The following is a 24350-nucleotide window of genomic DNA, read 5'->3' on the forward strand; positions in this document are numbered from 1 at the left end:
GGGGTCTGAATACTTCCCAAATGCACTGTATATCACGGTGGCAAGGCACATGAACTAAGAGCAAACAATGCAATTATCACAACACAGGTTGTAATATGATTTTTTGGGGGAGGCTTGCCCATGGATGTTTTCCATGCACCACTGGAAACAACTTAATGAATATGTTGCAAATAGTAATTTATTTATTTCAGTTAGCTCAATCACAGACATGAACAATAGCCTTAACAACAGAAGCAGTAGCTAAGTGAACCTAAGTCAGGTTAGGTAATGAAGATAATGTAAAATATATTAAAAGCTTTAGTCTACAGGTCTTGCAGGGAAACAGCTATTTATAAAGAATAATTTATTGGAATTTACCAGTATTATTTACCATTAAGTACCAATATTATGCATATAAGTAACCCAAAGAGCCTAAAAATCCTCATATATTGTAAATGCACTGTGCACAGTTAATGAAGCCACATGAAACTTATGAATATCAGAAAACTAATGGTGGTAATGAGATAAAGGCAAAAGTAAGCCTGGTCAATGCGTCTGGCCACTTTCTCCCAGTACCCCGGCTTCTCCTTACCACATCTCACATTAACAGAGAACCATTCCTGCCGTACGTTCTGCACCTCCTTTAGGATCAGCTGCAGCAGGTAGGGGTTGTTCAGCCAGTTTCCATCGAGGTCCTTCTTGTTAAAGGTGTCCACCTTCTCCAGGCTGCTCTCAGCATCTCTCTCAGGCTCTAAGAAGACAATCGGAAGGTTTTCTTGCAGTTTCTGAAGTCTAATCATTTGTGTTGGGGGTATTATATTCTACATCTATGGCCTCAGTAATGTCCTGGATCATTATCAATCTCTTATGAAAATGACAAAAGAACATATTTCACCTCTTCGGCATTCAGTCTCTTCTTGAGTCTCTTCACAGGTCTTAGCGGAGGTCTGGACGTCCTGATAAACCCTGCTGTCCATATCAATCAGGAAGCTCATTAGCATGGTCTCCAGGAGGCTGAGGCCCGTAAGGGCAAAGATTACGATGCAGTAAATAGCTGGAGAAAGGGAGATGTCAATGATATACAGTTGAAGTCAGAAGTTTACATACACTTAGGTTGGAGTAATTAAAACTAGTTTTCCAACCACTCCACATATTTCTGGTTAACAAACTATAGTTTTGGCAACTTGGTTAGGACATCTACTTTGTCCTTGACACAAGTCATTTTTCCAACAATTGTTTACAGACAGATTATTTCACTTATAATTCACTGTATCACAATTCCAGTGGGTCAGAAGTTTACATACACTAAGTTTTTAAATAGCTTGGAAAATAACTAAAAATGATGCCATGGCTTTAGAAGCTTCTGATAGGCTAATTGACATAATTTGAGTCAATTGGAGGTGTACCTGTGGATGTATTTCAAGGCCTACCTTCAAACTCAGTGCCTCTTTGTTTGACATCATGGGAAATTCAAAAGCAATCAGCCAAGACCAAAAGAAATCAGCCATCCTTGGGAGCAATTTCCAAACACCTGAAGGTACCACGGTCATCTGTACAAACAATAGTACGCAAGTATAAACACCATGGGACCATGCAGCCATCATACTGCTCAGGAAGGAGACTCGTTCTGTCTCCTAGAGATTAACGTACTTTGGTGCGAAAAGTGAAAATCAATCCCAGAACAACAGCAAAGGACCTTGTGAAGATGTTGAAGGAAACAGGTACTAAAGTACCTATATCCACATCAAAGCAAGTCCTATATCGACATAACCTGAAAGGCTGCTCAGCAAGGAAGAAGCCATTGCTCCAAAACCGCCATAACAAAGACAGATTATGGTTTGCAACTGCACATGGGGACAAAGATCGTACTTTTTGGAGAAATGTCCTCTGGTCTGATGAAACAAAAATAGAACTGTTTGGCCGTAATGACCATCGTTGTGTTTGGAGGAAAAAGGGGGATGCTTGCAAGCCAAAGAACATCATCCCAACCATGAGCACAGGGGTGGCAGCATCATGTTGTGGGGGTGCTTTACTGCAGAGGGACTGGTGCACTTCACAAATAGATGGCATCATGAAGATAGAAAATTAGGTGGTTATATTGAAGCAACATCTCAAGACATCAGTCAGGAAGTTGAAGCTTGGTCGCAAATGGGTCTCCCGAATGGACAATGACCAAAAGGATACTTTCAAAGTTGTGGGAAAATGGCTTAAGGACAACAAAGTCAAGGTATTGGAGTGGCCATCACAAAGCCCTGACCTCAATCCCATAGAAAATTTGTGGGCAGAACTGAAAAAGCATGTGCGAGCAAGGATGCCTACAATCCTGACTCAGTTACACCAGCTCTGTCAAGAGGAATGGGCCAAAATTCACCCAACTTATTGTGGCAAGCTTGTGGAAGGCTACCCGAAAAGTTTGACCCAAGTTAAACATCTTAAAGGCAATGCTACCAAATACTAATTGAGTGTATGTAAACTTCTGACCCATGGGCAATGTGATGAATGAAATAAAAGCTGAAATAAATCATTCTCTCTACTATTATTCTGACATTTCACATTCATAAAATAAAGTGGTGATCCTAATTGACCTAAGACAGGGGAATTTTTACTGGGATTAAATGTCAGGAATTGTGAAAAACTGAGTTTAAATGTATTTGGCTAAGGTGTATGTAAACCTCCGACCTTAACTGTAAAATGAAAACACTTTGGAAATGATGGGGAAATATTCAGAATAAAGATGAGAATAAGACTGCGCAAATGACATGAGGCTAAATACAATTTGGAGGGGTGTTCTTGTATTTACCATGCTGTAAACCTATAATGTGGTAACCTCTCACCTATCACTGGAAGGTTATTTGCTGTGGAGGGCAGGATGTCATTGAGAATCAACAATAGGACAGAGATGGACAAGAGTATGGTCACTTTGAAGCCTAGCTTTTCCCCTTTGGCCTCACTGACGAAAAAGGAGGCCAAATCCAACACAAGAAAAAAGGCAATTGGTACCACAAGGTTGATTATATATAATAGTGGCCTCCTTCGTAAGTTGATCTGTATGGAAGGGGAAAAGGATCATATAAATTAGAATGCACAATAGACAAAAAAATACTCATTATAATTATGAAAGGGACAAGTGTGATCCCTTCAGTTTGTATTAGTCTCTTGCAAATTATGAAATAGTCCTAACATAACAACAGTCATTCTATTTAAAGATCATGCTGTCATTTGCCTCAATTAATACCTTGTATATTAGCTGATGCCATTTTTCATCACCACCATAATTTAGTTCTTCCTCAGTCATAGCAATGCCCAGGAAGTCCCATTCATCCAGTGTAGTCATGCTCTCCCTAGTTATGTGGTTCACTGCAGTGTCGCTGGCGAATGCCCGCAATTTGATTTCTGATGCTGAACAGATAAAATATTTTGTTGATGTTACATGTTTTTATAGTACAGCCCCCTGAAAAGGAGCTGAGAAAAAGGAGTTGATGAAAGAGGCTAAGGTACAAAGACACGTGTGTGAGGGGGGGTTACCTCTGTGTATCATGGACTTAAAGGTGATGCTGCAGCTCTGGGTGTCAAGGGGGAACCTATAAAGATCCATCTTGCAGGAAGTGGTTAGCCGGCGCTGGTCAATCACTTGAGCTAACCAATTATGATGCACCTGGACATATGGGCTCAATATGGTACTACTTGTATCAGAGATGCTGAAAGTGCAGACAAAGATATATCAGTATTTGGCCACTGTAAGAATGTACTTTCTTTACCAAGGAAGACAATGATATGTTACTTCTGAATAACATTAAAGCTTGTTTTTTATTTTATATATTTCACCTTTATTTAACCAGGTAGGCCAGTTGAGAACAAGTTCTCATTTACAACTGCGATCTGGCCAAGATAAAGCAAGGCAGTGCAACACAAACAACAACACACATGGAATAAACAAACTTACAGTCAATAACATAATAGAAAAGTATATATACAATGTGTGCAAATGCGGTAAGATAAGGGAGGTAAGGCAATAAATAGGCCATAGTGGTGAAATAATTACAATTTAGCAATTAAAACACTGTAGTGATAGACGTGCAGAAGATGAATGTGCAAGTAGAGATACTGGGGTGCAAAGGAGAAGATAAAAAATACAAGTATGGGGATGAGGTAGTTGGATGGGCTATTTACAGATGGGCTATGTACAGGTACAGTGATCTGTGAGCTGCTCTGACAGCTGGTGCTTAAAGTTAGAGAGGGAGATACAAGTCTCCAGCTTCAGTGATTTTTGCAATTTGTTCATTGTCATTGGCAGCAGAGAACTGGAAGGAAAGTCAGCCAAAAGAGGAATTGGCATTGGGGGTGACCAGTGAAATATACCTGCTGGAGTGCGTGCTATGGGTGGGAGATGCTATGGTTACCAGTTAGCTGAGATAAGGTGGGGCTTTACCTAGCAAAGACTTATAGATGACCTTGAGCCAGTAGGTTTGGCGACGAATATGAAGCAAGAGCCAGCCAACGAGAGCATACAGGTCGCAGTGGTGGGTAGTATATAGGGCTTTGGTGACAAAACAGATGGCACTGTGATAGACTGCATCCAATTTGCTGAGTAGAGTGTTGGAGGCTATTTTGTAAATGACATCGCCGAAGACAAGGATCGGTAGGATAGTCAGATTTACGAGGGTATGTTTGGCAGCATGAGTGAAGGATGCTTTGTTGCGAGAAATAGGAAGCCGATTCTAGATTTAATTTTGGATTGGAGATGCTTAATGTGAGTCTGGAAGGAGAGTTTACAGTCTAACCAGACACCTAGGTATTTGTAGTTGTCCACATATTCTAAGTCCGAACCTTCCAGAGTAGTGATGCTGGACGGTCAGGCGGGTGCAGGCAGCGATTGGTTGAAGAGCATGCATTTAGTTTTACTTGTATTTAAGAGAAGTTGGAGGCCACGGAAGGAGAGTTGTATGGCATTGAAGCTCATCTGGAGATTAGTTAACACAGTGTCCAAAGAAGGGCCAGAAGTATACAGAATGGGGTCATCTGCGTAGAGGTGGATCAGAGAATCCTCAGTAGCAAGAGCAACATAATCGGCCCGAGAAATTAACCCTGTGGCACCCCCATAGGGACTGCCAGAGGTCCGGACAACAGGCCCTCCGATTTGACACACTGAACTCTGTCTGAGAAGTAGTTGGTGAACCAAGCGAGGCAGTCATTTGAGAAACCAAGACTGTTGAGTCTGCCGATAAGAATGTGGTGATCGACAGAGTCGAAAGCCTTTGCTAGGTCGATGAATACAGCTGCACAGTATTGTCTCTTATCGATGGCGGTTATGATATCGTTTAGGACCTTGAGCATGGCTGAGGTGCACCCATGACCAGCTCAGAAACCAATATACACAGGCAGATTGCATAGTAGAGAAGGTACGGCGGGATTCAAAATGGTCTGTTTGTTAACTTGGCCTTTGAAGACCTTAGAACGGCAGGGTAGGATAGACATAGGTCTGTAACAGTTTGGGTCTAGAGTGTCTCCCCCTTTGAAGAGGGGGATGACCGCGGCAGAATTTCAATCTTTGGGGATGTCAGACGATACGAAAGAGGTTGAACAGGCTAGTAATAGGGGTTGCAAAAATTGCGGCGATTAATTTTAGAAAGAGAGGGTCCAGATTGTCTAGCCCGGCTGATTTGTAGAGGTCCAGATTTTGCAGCTCTTTCAGAACATCGGCTATCTGGATTTGGGTGAAGGAGAAATGGGGGAGGCTTGGGCAAGTTGCTTTGGCAGGTGCAGGGCTGTTGACCGGGGTAGGGGTAGTCAGGTGGAAAGCATGGCCAGCCGTAGAAAAATGCTTGTTGAAATTCTCAATTATCATGGATTTATCGGTGGTGACAGTGTTTCCTAGCCTCAGTGCAGTGGGCAGCTGGGAGGAAGTGCTCTTATTCTCCATGGACTTTACAGTGTCCCAGACTGTTTTGGAGTTTGTTCTACAGGATGCAAATTTCTGTTTGAAAAAGCTAGCCTTTGCTTTCCTAACTGCCTGTGTATATTGGTTCCTAATTTCCCTGAAAAGTTGCATATCGCGGGGGCTATTTGATGCTAATGCAGTACGCCACAGGATGTTTTTGTGTTGGTCAAGGACAGTTAGGTCTGGAGTGAACCAAGGGAAATATCTGTACCTGGTTCTACATTTTTTGAACGGGGTATGCTTAATTAAGATTGTGAGGAAAAGCACTTTTAAAGAATAACCAGGCATTCTCTACTGACGGAATGAGGTCAATATTCTTCCAGGATACCCGGACCAGGTCGATTAGAAAGGCCTGCTTGTTGAAGTGTTTTAGGGAGCGTTTGACAGTGATGAGGGGTGGTCGTTTGACCGCAGACCCATGACGGACGCAGGCAATGAGGCAGTGATCGCTGAGATCCTGGTTGAAGACAGCAGAGGTGTTTTTGGAGGGCAGGTTGGTAAGGATGATATCTATGAGGGCGCTCGTGTTTTTATGAATTTGGGGTTGTACCTGGTAGGTTCATTGATAATTTGTGTGAGATTGAGGGCATCTATCTTAGATTGTAGGACGGCTGGGGTGTTAAGTATGTCCCAGTTTCGGTCACCTAACAGCACGAGCTCGGAAGATAGATGGGAGGGGGGGGGGCAATCAATTCACATATGGTGTCCAGGGTACAGCTAAGGGCATAAGGTGGTCTATAGCAAGCGGCAAAATACTTGTTTCTGGAAAGGTGTATTTTTAAAAGTCGAAGCTCAAATGGTTTGGGCACAGACCTGGATAGTATGGCAGTAGATTGCAGCTCCGCCACCTTTGGCAGTTCTATCTTGTCTGAAAATGTTGTAGTTGGGGATGGAAATTCCAGGCTTTTTGGTGGCCTTCCTAAGCCAGGATGCAGACACAGCTAGGACATCTGGGTTGGCAGAGTGTACTAAAGCAGTGAATGAAACTTAGGGAGGAGGCTTTAATGTTAACATGCATGAAACCCAGGCTTTTACGGTTACAGAAGTCAACAAATGAGAGCGCCTGGGGAATGGGAGTGGAGCTAGGCACTGCAGGGCCTGGATTAACCTCTACATCCCCAGAGGAGGAGTAGGATAAGGGTACGGCTAAAGGCTATCAGAACTGGTCGTCTAGTGCGTTCGGAACAGAGAGTAAAAGGAGCAGGTTTCTGGGCACGGAAGAATAGAATCAAGGCATAATGTACAGACAAGGGTACGGTAGGATATGAATACAGTGAAGGTAAACCTAGGCATTGAGTGACGATGAGAGAGGTATTGTCTCTAGAGACACCATTTAAACCAGGTGAGGTCACTGCATGTGTGGGAGGTGGAACAAAAGGGTTAGCTAAGGCATATTGAGCTGGAGGCTCTACAGTAAAATAAGACAATAATCACTAACCGATACAGCGATGGACAAGGCATATTGACATTAGGGAGAGGCATGCGTAGCCGAGTGATCATGGAGTCTAGGGAGTAGCAAGGCAGGCTGGAGACATGACGATTTAGACAGCTATCCGGGATAGCAGAAGGGCCTTAGGGGGACGTCGTGACGGAAGAGTCAGTTGTAGCCCCCTTGGGCGGTTACGTTGGCAGACTGGTCGTGATGGATCGGCAGGGCTCTGTGTAGTAAAAGGGTTGAGGCTAATTGGCAAAATAGGTATTGTAGCCCAAGACAATTGGCTGATTAACTTCTTCAGCTAACAGTCTGATATGCTCTGAACAGCTAGCGGGCCGCGGCTAGCAGATGGGCATTCAGGGGACGTTGCGACTGAGGAGCTTGTTGAAGATCCCCTCGAGCGGATTATGTCGGTAGACCAGTCGTGAGGGATCGGCAGGGTTCGGTATCGACAGTAAAAGGGGTCCAGGCCAATTGTCAAAATAGGTATTGTAGCCCAAGGAGTGGCTGATGGACCTCTTCAGCTACTATGAAGGACCCAAAATTAAAAGATTTACAAAGTTACAACATTATATAAAACATCTAATGGGGAAATTGGTAAAGGAAGTCAAGTTCAGAAGTATAGTTTAGTAGGACAGTGCAAAGGCAAAAAATGTTGTTCATCTTATCCCAGACTGAGATCCGGTTTCAAAGGACACCAAACAGACTTTTCATAAAAGCAGCTTTGTATTTTTCCCCTGAAACAACGCATTAAACACACAGAGACATAGGGTTCTCGTATTCAGCTCCAATGCCCATTGTTTGTTCCCTACAAAGGCTATCTGAAAGATACCTTTTTATCAGTATATCGTCATGGTTTCTATGGTTGACAATCAACTACAAATAATCCAATCAAAGTGTATTTGTCCCGTACACAGATTAGCGGTCGTGGTCGTGTAACGTCTACTCCAGCTCCGGCGCTCGAGGTTGCCAGTTTACTAACCACCGGTCCTGGCAACCCATCATTATGCACACCTGACAACCATTATTATGCACACCTGCGCCCCATCATTAGGCACACCTGGACTTCATCACTACCCTGATTACTTCCCCTATATCTGTCAACCTGTAGTTTTTCCTCACCAGGCAGTATTGTTTCTGTTTTCATGTCAGACGCTTCGCTTGTTTTGTATCGCGCCATGTTCGTTTATAGCAAACTCACCAACTGCACCTGCGTCTCCAGAACAGGACGTTAAAGCAGGTGCAACAAAATGCTTGTGTTTCTAGCTCCAGCAATGCAGTAAATATCTAGCAGGACAAAACTAATACACAAAAAGAAACACGAAATGAAGATACCAGATCAAGCAATATCGAAAAGGGCAATGTCAGAGTCCGGAATATAAATACCTAGTGTGTAGACAGTATGAACAATATATGTAGGAAAAAATGATGTACAGCAGTAGTTAAATGGATGAGCTATGTTGATAATACAGTACTTATAAAGTGAGTTCTCAGATAAAACAGAATAATGTTGCAGGAATGTTAATCTTATCTGTTTCTAACCACAAACCATTTTTGACCAATACACATTATGAAACATAATTTGTGACCAGTGTTCAATGACTATGTACTTAGGGAAGCAGTCTCTAAGGTGCAGGGTAGAGTACCCTGTTGTAGCCGGCTAGGTGCAGAACAAGGTACTGGGCAGAGGCCATCTAGTGATAACTGTTTAGCAGTCTGATGGCCTGGAGAAAGAAGCTGTTTTTTAGTCTCTCGGTCCCAGCTTTGATGCACCTGTACTTTCTCCGCCTGCTAGATGGTAGCGGGTGACTAGGTTGTGGCTCAGGTGGCTGAGGTCCTCGATTATCCTCTTGACCTTCCTATGACACCAGGTGTAGATGTCCTGGAGGGTAGGCAGTGTGCCCTCAGTGAAGTGTTGGGCTATCCGCTCCACTCTCTGGAGAGCCCTGCAGTTGTGGGTGGTGCAGTTGCCATACTAGGCAGTGATACAGCCTGACAGTGCTCTCAATGGTGCATCTGTAGACGTTATTTAGGGTCTTAGGGGACAAGACAAATTTCTTCAGCTTCATGAGGTTGAAGAGGCACTGTTGCACCTTCTTCACCACAGTGTTGGTGTGGAGGGACCATTTCAAGTCCTCAGTGATATCCACGCTGATGTGGATGGGTGCAATCTCTCTCGGCCATCTCCACGATCAGCTCCTTCATTTTGTTGAGGGAGAGGTTCATTTTCCTTGCACCGCTCCACCAGGGCTCTCACCTCCTCCCTGTAGGCTGTCTCGTCATTGTTGGAAGACAGCAATGAAAGATACAGCAACGACAGGTGTTTTATTGGCATGTTATGTAGTATATACTGTGTGGTATGATCACTTTGTGTAATTTTTTATGTTGATTTTTTTTTTTTTAACCCCCTTTCTCCCCAATTTCATGGTATCCAATTGTTAGTAGTTACTATCTTGTCTCATTGCTACAACTCCCCTACGGGCTCGGGAGAGACAAAGGTGCGTCCTCTGAAAGCCATTCGTCCTCCGAAACACAACCCAACCAAGCCGCACTGCTTCTTAACACAGCGCGCATCCAACCCGGAAGCCAGCCGCACCAATGTGTCGGAGGATACACTGTGCACCTGGCGACCTGGTTAGCCCGCACTGTGCTCTGCCCACCGCAGGAGTTGCTAGTGCACGATGAAACAAGGATATCCTTACCGGCCAAACCCTCCCTAACCCGAACGACGCTAATTGTGCGCCACCCCACGGACCTCCTGGTCGCGGCCGGCTGTGACAGAGCCTGGGCGCGAACCCAGAGTCTCTGGTGGCACACTTTGTTATCATGTTATAGTATAATTACAAAGCTATTCAAATGCATTTCATTTTAAGGAAACAGAAGGGGGGAAAATATCCATAGTGAAAGTGTTGACTGCTGAAATATTGCTGAGACATATGAATGGTACTCACTCTTCTTGGATACCTATATCTGGTATCCAGACCCGTTCTCTCGGAACAGTCATTTTTGAAATTCCACAAAATTCCTTTGGTTCCCAAGCTATGAAGTAATTCACCCAGGCCTGTACATAATACAGGGGTTAAGAAGTAAATGTACATGAAAATCAATTATTATTACAACAGACCATAAGGGAAATAAATAGGAGTGAATAAATATCAACAGCATCTGTACTTACTGTTGAGATTAAGACATAGCTGGTGAAAGTTGAGGACTTCTCATTCTGCAGACAATCATAAATGAATCAATTAAAATTGATGTACAGGTAACTGCCAAAATAAAGGAAACACCAACATAAAGTGTCTTATTAGGGTGCCAGAACAGTTTAAATGCATCTTGGAATAGATTCTATACGTGTCTGGAACTCTATTGGAGGGATGCAACACCATTCTTCCACAATAAATATAATTTGGTGTATTGTTGACGGTGGTGTAAAATGCTGTCTCAGGCGCCGCTTCAGAATCTCACATAAGAGTTCAATTGGGTTGAGATCTGGTGACTGAGATGGGTTGGCATGGCATATGGTTTACATAGTTTTCATGCTCATCAAACCATTCAGTGACCACTAATGTCCATTGTCATCCTATTGGGGCATAGCCATTGTAGCCAAAATAATGGCCTGCTCTGTATTTTTATTCATGACCCTAAGCGTGATAGGATATTAATTGCGTAATTAACTCAGGAACCACACCTGTGTGGAAGCACCTGCTTTCAAAATACTTTGTATTCCTCATTTGCTCAAGTGTTTCCATTATTTTGGCAGTTACCTATAAGTGGTGGTGGTAGTAGTACATACACTCTTAGAAAAAAGGGTTCCAAAAGGATTCTTCAGCTGTAACCCTTTTTGGTTCCAGGTAGAACCCTCTGTGGAAAGGGCTCTACATGGAACCCTCTGAGGAAATGGTTCTACCTGAAACCAAAAAGGGTTCTTCAAAGGATTATCCTATGGGGACAGCCATTTAGATTTTAGATAGCACTTCATTTTCCAAAGAGTGTACCATGTATATGTACTAACAGAAATGCAATTGCACACTCCCTAACAAACTGCTGACATGATTGAAATAACCACATTAAGCTATAAACACTACAGTACCATATACTGCATGCCTTTTTGTTTTTCATACAAAACATTTTTTAGCTCATGTTTTTTGAGGTTTGGGGCTTACAAATGATAATCCAATCATAATCTTTTGTACCCCCAGCCTAAAATGTAATTTGTTGACTCAGGGCAACATTGCAGTATTAAAGGGTAGGAAAATACGTTTTTTTGCTATTTTTTGTAATATTTGTTCAAAGCAAGTATTAACTTAACTTCAGATTGGCCTACACACAACACCCCATAATGTCAAAGTGGAATTATGTTTTTTTCGATTTTTTTTACAAATGAAAAGCTAAAATGTCTTGAGTCATTAAGTATTCAACCCCTTTGTTATGGCAAGCCCAAATAAGTTCAGGAATAAAAATGTGCTCAACCAGTCACATAATACATTGCATGAACTCACTCTGTGTGCAATACTAGTGTTTAACATGATTTTAGAATGACTACCTCACCTCTGAACCCCACACATATAATTATCTGTCTAGCTGTGAATTTCAAACACAGATTCAACCACAAAGACCAGGGAGGTTTTCAAACGCCTCCCAAAGAAGGGCACCTATTGGTAGATTGGTAAAAAAATAAATAAATCAAAAGCAGAGATTGAATATCCTATGAGCATGGTGAGGTTAATAATTCAAGTTTGGATGGTGTATCAATGCACCCAGTCACGACAAAGATACAGGCGTCCTTCCTAACTCAGTTGCCACAGAAAACTGAGGATGGATCAACAACATTGTAGTTACTCCACAATACTAACCTAATTAACAGAGTGAAAAAGGAAGCCTGTACAGAATACAATATTGCTAAACATGCATCCTGTTTGTAACAAAGCACTAAAATAAAACTACAAACCATGTGGCCAAGCAATTCATTTTTTGTCCTGAATACAAAGCGTTATGTTTGGGGCAAATCCAATACATTACTGAGTACCACTCTCCATATTTTCAAGCATAGCGATGTCTGCATCATGTTATGGGTAAGCTTGTAATCGTTAAAGACTGGGAAGTTTTTCAGGATAAAAAAATTGACGGAATGGAGCTAAGCACAAGCGAAATCCTGGAGGAAAAATCTGGTTCAGTCTGCTTTCCACCAGACACTGGGAGATTAATTCACCTTTCAGCAGCACAATAACCTAAAACACAAGGCAAAATCTACACTGGAGTTGCTTACCAAGAAGACACTGAATGTTCCTAAGTGGCTGAGTTACAGTTTTGACTGAAATCCACTTGAAGATCTATGGCAACACCTGAAAATTGTTGTCTAGCAATGGTCAACAACTAATTTGACAGAGCTTGAAATATTTTTAAAATAATAAATGGGCTAATGTTGCACAATCCAGGTGTGGAAACCTCTTAGACTTACCAAGAAAGACTCACAGCTGTAATCGCTGCCAACGGTGATTCTAAACATGTATTGACTCAGGGGGTTGAATATGTATCTAACCAAGATATATTAGTGTTTTCTTTTTCATAAAGTTTTTACAAATGTCAGAATTGTTCTTCCACTGACAGTATTTTGTGTAGATTGTTGACAAAAAAAAAGACAATTAAATCCCTTTTAATCCTACTTTGTAACACAACAAAATGTAGAAAAAGTCAAGGGGTGCGAATACTTTCTGAAGGCACTGTATAGATTACGTAGTCATAAAAAAAAAGATTGAAATACTTCTCTCCTTATACACACAGCATGTGTCTCCTGTAAGACAACTTGTATGGATGATCCTCCAAGTGTTGCATCAAACAGGTCTCGTTCCAGGCCAACTATATTGCATCAACCAACGGTTGTATGCCATGTTATGAACTGCACAGTTGGGTATCAGATTGATATCATTATTTATATTGATATATTATCAATATTATTATTATACTTTATATTAATTGTTGATATACTATAATATTGATATCAACATATCATATTTTTATACTGTTTACTCACTATACATATATATACATATAATATATATATATATATATAAATAAATGTTTCAGGGCAGAGCTCACCCAACAAAATGTTGGCAGATGGTTTAAAAACAAACACTTACCAAATCCATAATACCAAACAGAATCATGTCTACCATAACTAGTGTAGAATTGGTCCAGTGCACCACAGGCCGCAGACCTGTTGTACTTTCATTTATCTGTGACAGACCCAAGTGATCCTGAAGACGATGATAGGAACAGTCCTCCATAGTGGAGACACCACCTGCTTAGGAGAGTAGACCCTACCTTAGATTACAGAAGACATGGATCACAACTGATACAAAGTGGCACAGTGGATGGGTTATCCGTATGTGGTAGAATATGGGACTCAAACGCAAGTTCCATTTTCAATATTGTGTCAAAAAAACATTATTTTCTTAGAAGCCAAAGACAAACAAGGAGAAAGAGGAGCTGAGAGAAATAAAAAATGAGAACTCACCCATTAGAGCGAGTGAACACAGAAGCCACAGAGTGCTCATTGCTGTATGTTTAGGCTCACAGGTCCAGCCGAATGGTGTCCAAGTGGGAGAGGGCTGTGTTTTATATGTGTGTGAGAATATTATGTGAGTGTGGCCCAATCACATGGCTAGTTGACTTTACTCAGGGCCATTGTCAGAGGTACAGAGTGTTCAAGCCAAAACCTTCTGGGTCATTCCACAAATTCATTGCCATTTGAGAAGTGTAACTTAGTCAAATTATTTTGTTGATTTCACCTCATTTTAACAATCTGTCATAAAGAGCACATGTTCAACTTCATAAAACATGTTTTCTCATCTAAAGAAGTTAAATAAATTACTAAAGTGCTTATTAAGGGCTAAATAAAGTAACAAAGTGGACTGTAACAGGGTTTAATATGTATTTTTAAATCAGCCATAAATACCCTTGTGACGGGAATGGAAGCTTGTTGGGTGAAACAGGGAGTAGCAATTTATTTCAAGCTTCACAAAAATGAAATTGTAAAAAAATGGTTTAGCCTGTCTATGGGTAACAGGGTTGACGTGTTATGTTCGACCCGCTCAGTTTCCCACCACAAAACGGCAAAAAAAAGAAAAGAGTAGAACCAGCTAACCTGCTTTCACTCTATGATTTGACTATTAGATATTCATGTGTTTCTTTTGAAAAAGATTTAAAAGGGAATAGTTTTACCATATTAAAAATGAGAGTTCAGTTCATATAACCGGGTTGACCTGTTATGTGAAATAAATCAGATGAAATAAATCTTCAGAAATGACTTCGTCAAAGCAACAAAATAACTAGGATTTTACAATGATGGTGGAAACATGGAGATATTTTGGGATTAAGTGGGCTAAAATTATTATGGTCAATTTTGGCACTTTAGCATGCCTTTCTTCATATTAATTGAATTCTCCATGTGGTCTATATTAAGGGCACTTCATTTAATAGAACATGCTGTTAAAATGCAATATTGGTGCACAATTTCTACATAAAACATCAAAAGGCACTTTTCATGGAATGTCCCTTCTATTATGCACTGCACTGAGGATAGGAAACTCACCACCGATAAATCCACTATAATTGAGAATTTCAATAAGCATTTTTCTACGGCTGGCCATGCTTTCCACCTGGCTACCCCTACCCCGGTCAACAGCACTGTACCCCTAAAAGCAACTCGCCCAAGCCTTCCCCATTTCTCCTTCTCCCAAATCTAGTCAGCTGATGTTCTGAAAGAGCGGCAAAATCTGGACCCCTACAAATCAGCCGGGCTAGACAATCTGGACCCTTTCTTTCTAAAATTATCTGCCAAAATTTTTGCAACCCCTATTACTAGCCTGTTCAACCTCTCTTTTGTGTCATCTGAGATTCCCAAAGATTGGAAAGCAGCTGCGGTCATCCCCCTCTTCAAAGGGGGGGGACACTCTTGACCCAACCTGCTACAGACCCTACCCTGCTTTTCTAAGGTCTTCGAAAGCCAAGTTAACAAACAGATTACCGACCATTTCGAATCCCACCACACCTTCTCCGCTATGCAATCTGGATTCAGAGCTGGTCATGGGTGCACCTCAGCCACGCTCAAGGTCCTAAACGATATCTTAACCGCCATAAGAAACAATACTGTGCAGCCGTATTGACCTGGCCAAGGCTTTCAATCAACACATCCTCATCGGCAGAATCAACAGCCTTGGTTTCTCAAATGATTGCTTCGCCTGGTTCACCAACTACTTCTCTGATAGAGTTCAGTGTGTCAAATTGGAGGGCCTGTGGCCGGGCCTCTGGCAGTCTCTATGGGGGTGCCACAGGGTTCAATTATTGGGCCGACTCTCTTCTCTGTATACATCAATGATGTCGCTCTTGCTGCTGGTGAGTCTCTGATCCACCTCTACGCAGACGACACCATTATGTATACTTCTGGCCCTTCTTTGGACACTGTGTTAACAACCCTCCAGACGAGCTTCAATGCCATACAACTCTCGTTCCGTGGCCTCCAACTGCTCTTAAATACAAGTAAAACTAAATAAATGCATGCTCTTCAACCGATCGCTGCCTGCACCTGCCCACCCGTCCAGTATCACTACTCTGGACGGTTCTGACTTAGAATATGTGGACAACTACAAATACCTGGGTGTCTGGTTAGACTGTAAACTCTCCTTCCAGACTAACATCAAACATCTCCAATCCAAAATTAAATCTAGAATCGGCTTCCTATTTCGCAACAAAGCATCCTTCACTTATGCTGCCAAACATACCCTTGTAAAACTGACCATCCTACCGATCCACGACGATGTCATTTACAAAATAGCCCTACTCAATAAATTGGATGCAGTCTATCACAGTGCCATCTGTTTTGTCACCAAAGCCCCATATAGTACCCACCACTGCGACCTGTACGCTCTCGTTGGCTGGCCCTCACTTCATAATCGTCGCCAAACCCACTGGCTCCAGGTCATCTACAAGACCCTGCTAGGTAAAGTCCCCCTTTATCTCAGTTTGCTGGTCACCATAGCAGCACCCTCCTGTAGCACACGCTCCAGGTGGAGATCCAGTGTATTTATTGTACTGCACATCACAGAAGGACTGATGGACAGGGTTTGCTGGTAAACTAGAGCTGAGAGGAGCCGGTTGTGGTCAGTAACCTCATCTCAATGTTTTAACACCACTGAGTTTGTGGACTGATATAAGAGAGAAGAGTATGTGCTTTACATCTTCAGATTAGGCCACCCAAAGGAAATGTAAAGGAAATGTTATAACACAGGCTTACTAGTCCCATAGATTTCAGACAGAATGTCATAAAAGTAGAATAAAGGTTGTTTTCTTTATGTAATGGGCAGAAGTGTATGGTAGGCACTACTTGGGTTTGGGGGGATTGGTTTTGTTAGGAAGGACAATGAGAACAATGCACCAATAACTCAACCACAAAGACATAATGTGAAGATAAACTCTACAGATACAGGCTATCATTTACAAGACATTTGAAACAAAAAAACAAGAGAGAACAGGAGTCAGGTAACTTAAACAGATAGACAAAAATAAAGGGCTGAGATATACGCATGATCTACACATACCGTATCTATACTAAGTGCTTACATAGTGAAGCCACTCGTGATACAGTATATGAATACCAGAAAACTAATGGTGGTGATGAGATAAAGGCAGAACCATGCTTGGTATAAGACATGGTGACATTGTTTGGAGAGGTGACAATGTAGGTTACCTTTAGATGCAGATGATCATATGCCACTAAAAGAAGTCTGCAACACAGGAGGAAGGCATACTACAGCATCAAACAGTGTGAGGACTGCAGTCCATCAATTCACTAAGAGAATTACATTTTGTTCATTTCTTTGGCATTAGTTCCAGTTGCAGAGTTTCAGATCCACCGCAGGCAGCCCTGGCATGGTGCAGTAGTTAAACCAGGGCTGTGTGACTTTTTACTGTGGTCAGGCCCTCAGAAGGACGTGTCTGTGGGTATCTGGAAGTCCTTGAAGGAGTAGAAGGAGATGTCCCCGTGGTCCACCACTGCATAGGTGACCGGGACGTCCCCACTCTGGAAAACCAGCAATTTCAGTGTCCACAAGTCAGGCACTGGACCATCGAAACTGGGAGAAGACAGCAGACAATATTCAGCATGCAGTAGCATTTGATAATAGTGCATTTACGATTTCGATGGCAGGTGGTCTTGTGACATCTCTTTTGAAAATGGTATTATTTTTTTCTATATTATTTTTACTGATTATAAAGTATGCAAAAATCTCCTGCCAGTTTTGGGATGTTTACCTGCACACACACATGCGAGAATAGGGTTTTCCAGGAGCGCTCTTTTTGAATTCAGCGACCGTGTCGGGTTGGTAAATGTTGAAACAGATTCTCCACTCCTCTGAATCTTTCAAACTGAGAAGACAAAGCCCAAAGTCAAACACAAGGCAGGCAGCATAGAAATAGATGTAATATATAAAATGCACCTCTACGTCATATTGTATATATCATCCTAAGACATAATGTTAATCATATTTAACAACCCCACAGTATAGGGTTTCACTCATCTTATTATTTATACATTTTTCCACTCCATATACAAAACGAACAAAAATGTACAGATGCACACAAACAGTGACTACATCTCATCTGCCCAGACCAGCATGCTCACACCCCCATCCTTACTGCCTGTATTATTGATTGCCACTTGGCCTGAAATTGTATCAATTTGTTTTTCTCTATTGCCCATACTGTTTAAATATTTACATAATAAATCCTTAGATTTTTCCATTGTGTTAATTATGGTGGATGGATTGATTTCCCCAATTTTTTCAAGATGAGAATTGTCCAACCCATTGGATATCTTACTACATCACCATATGCAATGGTCTTGAAATATCAAGAGACAGATTAAAAGTACATTTATATTGTAATACTTCTGACAGTCAACTTTCTAGCTCTGCCCACAACTTTACAGCATTCCCAGAAAGCATGGATTATTGAGTCATTATTAGTTAGTTTTACACTTAAGACATGACTCTGCCATTGAGCTGTAGAATTAGTGAATTTTGTCTCCTGTATAATAAATCCTATACATTAGTTTATACTGGATTAAGCGTACATTTTCGTTAACTGTAATTTCACTCATCTTAATAGATGGTATGATGAATGAGCAGGGAGATACAATTACCATTAACCGGGATGGAACACTCAGCTAGCATTTCCTACTAAATTCACTTCAGGGTTTGTGATAAGATCCTAAAGAGGAATACCTGGATGCTCCCTCCAGCAGCCGTGTGGATTTGATCACACTGATTTTGTCCAGCAGCTCACCTGCGTCCAAGAAGGAATAAACGTCAAAACCATTTAGACATTTAACCACTCAAAATGCTGCTTATGAAAAATGTAATTGAACTTCGATAAACCACATGGGATAATGGGTTCATGTAACGATGAATCAGAGAGTAAACAGATAATGGAACTTATAGGAACTTGTCATTGACAGCAATGAAGTCCAGATTAGTTACCAGTTGAAGTGACCTGTGCAGGGTCATGTAGGGGTGTGACCGGCCCCTCCCACAGGTGTATTGGCCTATCTCTGCGGCTCCGTTGAATCCTTCTCCCCTGTAGCTCTTGGTACTCCGCCCAGTTCCTGCAACGTCGTACCTCTCTGTCCTGGTTGATGTCCCTCCGGTACCGGTCCCTGTCCCGCTCCCTCTCACGCCGGGACATCCTCACCTCCCGCAGGTTGAGCCTCTGCAGCCAGGGGGCCACATCGCAGGCCCCCACTGACCCCACAGCGCCGGGCAGCAGGCAGGGGTCTGGGGAGGTCAGGCTGCTGGGGAGCCAGCTTCTGGAGCCCAGGTCTGGGAAGGGGATGGAGCTAAAGTCCCAGCGAGGGGAGCTCTGGGGCTGACCTGGCAGCTCAGAGTCAGGGGAGCCTTCCTTTGACCACCAGCTCCTGCCCTGGCCACCCTCGGTTGAAGTAGTGGGGTCAACGTGTGATGCTGTCTGGATTTCGTCAATGTCTGGGGCTGAAAGATCTGGAAGAGAGTCAGGATTCTTGTCCTCTTCCTCTCTGTTGCAGTCTTTCTCCTCCTCCATTCTCTTAGAAGTGGGGCCCTCCTGTGTTCCTGTGTGCCTGGAGCGCATTAGAAGAGGCAGAAAGGCAGGGTTTCCCATTGGACAGTAATCGCTTTGAGGCGTGTGGGTTGACAGTGATTAAACGATGTCTAAATATAAACAGGGTATGTCTGTGTCTGCTCACTCACCTGGAGGTGGGGCTGTGGCTGCGTTTCCGCTTCGGAAGTCTTCCTGATCTGTCTTGGGACTGGGGCAGGTTCAACTGCCTCTCATACTGTGATGGCACAGAACTACAGGGAACAACAATAATCCTCAGATCATAAATACAGTCGCTTGCATGCAACTAAGGAAAAGGAAAGGAATGGCCTTAGAATCTAGACTAGTTCATGTCCATGAGGGAGACAATTACCTGGGATCAAATCTGTTCACCACATAGCCAAGTCGCTTCAAATGGCCAAAAACCTTTAGAGGAAATAAAATCATCCCGTTACATCAAATCATAAGTTTAGACTTGCTGAAATTGTATTATATTGTCTTTTCTCATACCTGGTAATGCTGTACACTCATTGTCTTCGAGTATAGAAATCTCTCATAGCCCTCTTGGATGGACAGTGGCAGGTCTTGGTAGAACACTTGCAGGTTTCCCTATTCATTTTGAGGATCACAAGAGGTAACAATTCTAAGATAAAAATGACAAACTGTGTTTGTCTTATTTGGATCCACATGTATCAAACGAATGGAAATGTCTTTATTAGGTGAACAACAATCCGAACATGGATAATTATAACCTGAATGGAGTGAGCGGTAACAATTCCCTGATTAACATGTTTATTGGCAATGCTGAGCCCATGCACTTACACACTCCATTAGATAGAGAGCCTCTTCTGGATGTAGACATTGCTTACCATGGGCAGAAAACCCCATAGTCTGCCAAAACTTCCCCTACAGCAGAACACAGAATGAATGTAATGTCAGTTTTCATGTGAAATCTTTAGACATTAGCCTATACTAAATGTTAATGAGAGGTGAGCTCTTGGTGAGTTCGAATAGACATCAGCAGAGGCAGAGAGCTTGTCATGACAAGGTCCTTCGCTCTCTCTGATGGACCATTACTCACTGCTGGTGACTGCAGCTCCACTATCATGTCACTGGGAATCCACACTGCCTTCACCAGGTTCCCCCTGGGCACAAAAACATACAAGGAGTCAGTCACGCCACCAGCTGTAAAGCACAGTAATACCAATGTTTGTTTAGCTGCAAATACATATGGACTAGGTATAATCATCTAACCACACCAACAGTCTAAAGTTGATGACACATACAGTATCTAATTCTACTAGTAGCCTGTCACTCTAGTCGTCCTTGGTTCCACCATCCATTACTCACAACCTCTCCACTCGCTCCTCAGATACTAGATTCCAGTGCTCGTCCAAACTCTGCTGAAGCCTATCCTTTTGCTGATCCGACCCAGTGTGAATGAAATCCTTCTGCCCGCGCACCGGGATCTTGTGGCTGCGCGTGCGGGCTTCGAACAGCTCAGATGGGCTGTCATTGAATCAGAAGCACAACAAGTTACAAGGACTGACTCTGTCTACAATTGGTCTCAGCACTGGCTACACGTCTTTCGCACTATATATGGTAAGAAAGCACCCCCCAAAAATGCCGGTCTTCCATTTAATTAGCTCGGTTAGAAAAACATTAAAATATTTGACCGCGCTGATAAAGACAGGACAACCACATTCAGATTGCCTAGCTAGCGTTCTCCGTAGCAGTTAGCGTCTATGAATGGGTTAGCTAGCTAGCTGCTAACACGTTTATAACAGCTCGAATTTCACAACAAAACTGTGCTAAATTAGCTAACTTATTTGACAAAAACTATTATGTAAGAAACGATTCACTCGGTGCCTATTCAAAGACACGGCGTTTAAACTGCACACTTACTTTAGTAATTCATTGCCGAATTCTACTTTAGCTGATGTTTTGTTTTGGTCAGCCATGTTTGATAGGTAGACGGCTGTCAAATCATCCTAGGGTTTCCAATAGACAGCCGCAAAGACAAAATTGTCTGTATCGTAAAAAAAATATTTAAACGAACATTGGTTTTGGTCTTAATATAATGTTAGCGTTAGGCATTGGGTTAGGTTCAAAATCTGATTACAACAAGATAAATTGTAGAAATAGACGGGGGGTAAGCCATAATTGTGACTTTGTGGCTGTGTTAACTAGTGACGACTGGGTCCTAGTGCACGCCATTGTACATTTTTGAAAGAAGTTCTCATACAGTTCACAAGAGGGCAGCAAAGCACAACATTTTACATTTTTATATCACCATACACTCGTATATTACTGATGCTAATGAAGTCTGGGAAATAAGGCTTTTTATCTGCTGTGATGAGGCCACAGGGAAAACAGCCTCTGCAATTCTCTAAATAGACAAGTGTTAAACACAATAGTTTTGCACCATAGTACCACTGGTATGTCATTCATATGTGATAACCTTATTTTTTATTAATATTGATAAATGCCTTCTCTGCATTTTTATCATATCATATTTAGATTTTCTCACTTTGTAATATAAATAGTTTACCAATGTTGTGAATGAAAGGGCTCTTGGAAGGGTGCATGTATTATATGTGCAACCTCCTTACGACAGGCCTGGCTACGAGTCATCACACCTGACGTGAGAGGTGAGAGAGATGCATTTAGATGCATGGACAATGAGAGAATGCCCCGCTGAGCAAATGTCCATACTACCAGGAAGTAAGAGACCATGCTCCCCTCCCACCCCTCACCCCACAAGCAGGCCCCCTCCCCTTCCTTGAAAGTCAACAATAAACCACGTTTCCAGTAAGCCGGATAGCTCCCCAAGTCTAGCCCATCTCCATGGTGACCACTACCAGAGCTGACAATGCTGTGTCTTTTAGCCTAACTAGACCACCCATGCGGAAAGACTTTGATATAACAATATGTATCAGATTATTAAAGCTCCGTAATGCTGCTATCACATCTGTAGTCTGGAGTAAAATAAAAAATCCTCAACAATGAGCTGCATGTATAGATATTTGTGGACATACCACAGTATTTCAAATATGTAATAAAACGTTTCAGTCAACCGTGGCATAGCATGTTTTACACCTTGACGTATTCCTGTGCGAGACATGACGTCAACATTCCCGTCTCTGGTGTGAGTGACACAGTACCTTTGTGTGTGAGTCTCCACATGTTATTCATGGGTCCTTAACTCCTGGGTCTGGGGTTGCGCTGTGGCCTTTCAGTTGGCCTGACTCTTTAATCTGCTGTTTAACACACTGAATTGGGCCTTTGCTTTCTCAATCGGCCAGAGCAGGGTATTCCTGCTTTGTGTGGTTTGCTGACTTGCAAAACACGCCCTAAGGACCCCAGTAACTGTAACACTGAGGGGTTGACTGCCAGAGGTCTCACTAAAAGGTCATCCTTATTGCTTGCAAAGTTATAGTGCTCAATGTAGAGAAGTAGAAGTTTAGATTGAAGATTACAATTCTTTAGGGTCAGAATCACTTCTATCCACCAAGTCCATTTAAACATACCCGGAATTTGACTTAGTGATGTGGTGCTGCCAGCAATAGACAAATGTAACGACAAAATACAGACAGAGGAATTTACACAAAGTCAACATCCAGTATTTACTATGGTATGGTACATTGGGCCTTTTACATTTCATTTACTTGAGTTACCAGTCAAATAAAATTGTGGAGATGTAACGAGTAGAATGTAGGAAATAATCCAGCCTGCAATGAAATACTAAACCAAATGTACCAACCTCACTACCGTCCACTAAAACATACGTTCACATTCAAACTAAAGAAAAGTTCAGGATGTCTGTTTATAGGCTACACATATCTAGGAATCAGTATTGTTTGCAAACAGATCCTGAGGGCAGTGGTAAAACTGACTGCCTAGTTCTAAACCATTAGCAAACAAAGGCACACCACAGAGAGGTTCTAACACCTCACATCCTCAACATTACGCTCAGTCTCATCAAAGTGCTGTGGGTCCTCTGGCACTAATCTGTTAAATCTGTTGTCATTTGTCTTCAGTCTCAGTGCACTTGCATTGGCACCCTCTCAATGTGACAAGGGGATGACCCATGGCCCTTCCTCCCTGCTCTAGTCCCAAGCCACTTTCACAAGTTATAACATGGTGACTATAGGGATGTAGAGACAAAACAGGTTGTAATTCTCCCTCACACCTCTCACAACAGTCTACAGGGTACCTTGCAACAAGAGAACATTACCTTTGTGGCCTTATAAATTAAGTTGTGTCAGGTGATAACATATGAAACATGAATTCAAATATTAGATGCTTTTAACCTGAGTAACAGAAAAGAGTACAAATGCAACTTACTAAAACTATGTAAGAGCAACATGCTGTGTAATATGTTGTATTCTGTAACATATAAAAGGTCACAGTGTTCTAGGACCTACTCTCCCAGTGGAACTCCATTGTTCTAGAATGTTCTGGATGAATCCATATGTGGGGAGTTTACAAGATGGGGGCACCCTTCCTACTCCTCCATCCCTGTCTTGTCCTGTGTTCCAGCTCTAGCTCTCGCTTGTTTGCATTCCTCTCAGTTAATAAGTGTTTGTCTGATCCCTGACAGGAGGCTAAAGATCACCTACGCAAACACCCTGGCCCCTCCCATGGCCAAACTGTAAAGACAGCAGCAAGAGGTGGCTGGCCAGATCCGACCTACCACAGCCAGTCAGGTGTAGCAACGGCATTCTGACACACACACGCAAACACACACAGTTTGAATGCTTGATCAACTCCTTTACACAGCTGATACATCAAGCCAGCTACCGTTTGTCAACTGACTAATGACCTTAAAGCCAGCAGTTAAAAGTAAACTTAGGCCTATGTTATGCCTAA

The 24350-nt window shown here is 42.3% G+C and overlaps 2 protein-coding genes across 4 annotated transcripts; both read right to left on the reverse strand.

Moving 5' to 3' along the window:
* Positions 1 to 242: 242 nt before the first annotated feature.
* Positions 243 to 15033, reverse strand: LOC124000627 (5-hydroxytryptamine receptor 3A-like). 2 transcript variants are annotated; one of them, XM_046307146.1, is made up of 9 exons: positions 13867 to 15033; positions 13490 to 13650; positions 10528 to 10572; positions 10304 to 10413; positions 3505 to 3677; positions 3215 to 3378; positions 2814 to 3024; positions 875 to 1033; positions 243 to 730 (listed from the first exon to the last, which is right to left on the reverse strand). In XM_046307146.1, the coding sequence occupies exons 1-9, from the start codon at positions 13904 to 13906 to the stop codon at positions 450 to 452; spliced, it is 1344 nt and encodes a 447-aa protein (XP_046163102.1). In that variant the 5' UTR covers positions 13907 to 15033; the 3' UTR covers positions 243 to 449. The 2 variants fall into 2 exon arrangements, with proteins under 2 accessions (XP_046163102.1, XP_046163101.1); XM_046307145.1 differs by having other exon boundaries at positions 13490 to 13653.
* Positions 15034 to 16609: 1576 nt separating this feature from the next.
* LOC124000803 (tRNA-splicing endonuclease subunit Sen54-like) lies at positions 16610 to 21640 on the reverse strand. 2 transcript variants are annotated; one of them, XM_046307426.1, is made up of 11 exons: positions 21384 to 21640; positions 20829 to 20987; positions 20560 to 20623; positions 20301 to 20384; positions 19989 to 20087; positions 19852 to 19904; positions 19631 to 19732; positions 18887 to 19500; positions 18632 to 18692; positions 17661 to 17774; positions 16610 to 17482 (listed from the first exon to the last, which is right to left on the reverse strand). In XM_046307426.1, exons 1-11 carry the CDS (start codon positions 21437 to 21439, stop codon positions 17332 to 17334), a joined length of 1557 nt encoding a protein of 518 aa, XP_046163382.1. In that variant the 5' UTR covers positions 21440 to 21640; the 3' UTR covers positions 16610 to 17331. The 2 variants fall into 2 exon arrangements, with proteins under 2 accessions (XP_046163382.1, XP_046163383.1); XM_046307427.1 differs by lacking the exon at positions 21384 to 21640 and having other exon boundaries at positions 20301 to 20387; positions 20829 to 20889.
* Between the last annotated feature and the right edge of the window lie 2710 nt (positions 21641 to 24350).

The sequence above is a fragment of the Oncorhynchus gorbuscha genome, linkage group LG16, assembly GCF_021184085.1.
Source record: "Oncorhynchus gorbuscha isolate QuinsamMale2020 ecotype Even-year linkage group LG16, OgorEven_v1.0, whole genome shotgun sequence".
In the NCBI taxonomy this organism is placed as follows: Eukaryota; Metazoa; Chordata; class Actinopteri; order Salmoniformes; family Salmonidae; genus Oncorhynchus; species Oncorhynchus gorbuscha.

Coding starts and splice junctions, on each gene's coding strand:
- LOC124000803 (XM_046307426.1), bottom strand. CDS start 21,439: ATGGCTGACCAAAACAAAACATCAGCTAAAGTAGAATTCGGCAATGAA. Junction 20,988..21,383: donor TTCGGCAATGAATTACTAAA/GTAAGTGTGCAG, acceptor ATTCAATGACAG/CCCATCTGAGCTGTTCGAAG. Junction 20,385..20,559: donor TGGAGCTGCAGTCACCAGCA/GTGAGTAATGGT, acceptor GTTCTGCTGTAG/GGGAAGTTTTGGCAGACTAT.
- LOC124000627 (XM_046307145.1), bottom strand. CDS start 13,906: ATGAGCACTCTGTGGCTTCTGTGTTCACTCGCTCTAATGG. Junction 13,654..13,866: donor GTGTTCACTCGCTCTAATGG/GTGAGTTCTCAT, acceptor TACTCTCCTAAG/CAGGTGGTGTCTCCACTATG. Junction 3,025..3,214: donor GGCATCAGCTAATATACAAG/GTATTAATTGAG, acceptor CCTTCCATACAG/ATCAACTTACGAAGGAGGCC.